Raw genomic sequence first — 1,248 nt, forward strand, 5'->3', positions numbered from 1 at the left:
ACATTAGAGACCCCCACATCAAAGACCCCCACATTAGAGACCCCCACATCAAAGACCCCCACATTAGAGACCCCCACATCTAAGACCCCCACATTAGAGACCCCCACATCAAAGACCCCCACATTAGAGACCCCCACATCAAAGACCCCCACATTAGAGACCCCCACATCAAAGACCCCCACATTAGAGACCCCCACATCAAAGACCCCCACATTAGAGACCCCCACATCAAAGACCCCCACATCAAAGACCCCCACATTAGAGACCCCCACATCAAAGACCCCCACATTAGAGACCCCCACATCAAAGACCCCCACATTAGAGACCCCCACATTAGAGACCCCCACATTAGAGACCCCCACATCAAAGACCCCCACATTAGAGACCCCCACATCAAAGACCCCCACATTAGAGACACCCACATTAGAGACTCCCACATCAAAGACCCCCACATTAGAGACCCCCACATCAAAGACCCCCACATTAGAGACCCCCACATCAAAGACCCCCACATTAGAGACCCCCACATCAAAGACCCCCACATCAAAGACCCCCACATCAAAGACCCCCACATCATAGACCCCCACATCAAAGACCCCCCACATTAGAGACCCCCCAAATCAGATCTCCAACTCAGACATCTCACCCCCCCCCCCAAATCCCAAATCAGAACCCCCAACTCACCGACCCCCACTCACCGACCCGCAACTCACCGACCCCCAACTCACCGACCCCCAACTCACCGACCCCCAACTCACCGACCCCCAACTCACCGACCCCCAACTCACCGACCCCCAACTCACCGACCCCCCACTTACCGAACCCACTCACCGACTCCACTCACCGACCCCACTCACCGACCCCCAACTCACTGACCCCCCAACTCACCGACCCCCAACTCACCGACCCCCCCAACTCACCGACCCCCACTCACCGAACCCAACTCAACGACCCCCAACTCACCGACCCCCACTCACCGAACCCAACTCAACGACCCCCCAACTCACCGACCCCCAACTCACCGACCCGCAATTCTCAGAGATCCCCCAAGTATTAGACCTTCAAATAAGAGACCACTAACTCAGAAGAACCAACTGTAAGACCATCATCTTAATCTACCCCCCCCCCCCCCAAGCTCTTACACCGCTAATTAATAAGAACACAACTTAAAACCTCCTATCTCAACCCCAGTCCTCAACTCAAAGACCACAGATCAGCACCCGCCACCTCAAAGACTACAAATCAAAG

General features: G+C 55.2%; 1 protein-coding gene across 1 annotated transcript; it reads left to right on the forward strand.

Annotated features, from left to right (window-relative positions):
- Positions 1-67: 67 nt before the first annotated feature.
- On the forward strand, positions 68-579 carry LOC131945073 (uncharacterized; the record flags this gene model as incomplete). The annotated part of the gene is made up of 1 exon (XM_059306044.1): positions 68-579. A coding segment is annotated over one exon (512 nt), but the record flags the coding sequence as incomplete, so codon positions are not given.
- Between the last annotated feature and the right edge of the window lie 669 nt (positions 580-1,248).

Source organism: Physella acuta, unplaced genomic scaffold (genome assembly GCF_028476545.2).
Source record: "Physella acuta isolate Inbredline_101_S28 unplaced genomic scaffold, ASM2847654v3 ptg000522l, whole genome shotgun sequence".
In the NCBI taxonomy this organism is placed as follows: Eukaryota; Metazoa; Mollusca; class Gastropoda; family Physidae; genus Physella; species Physella acuta.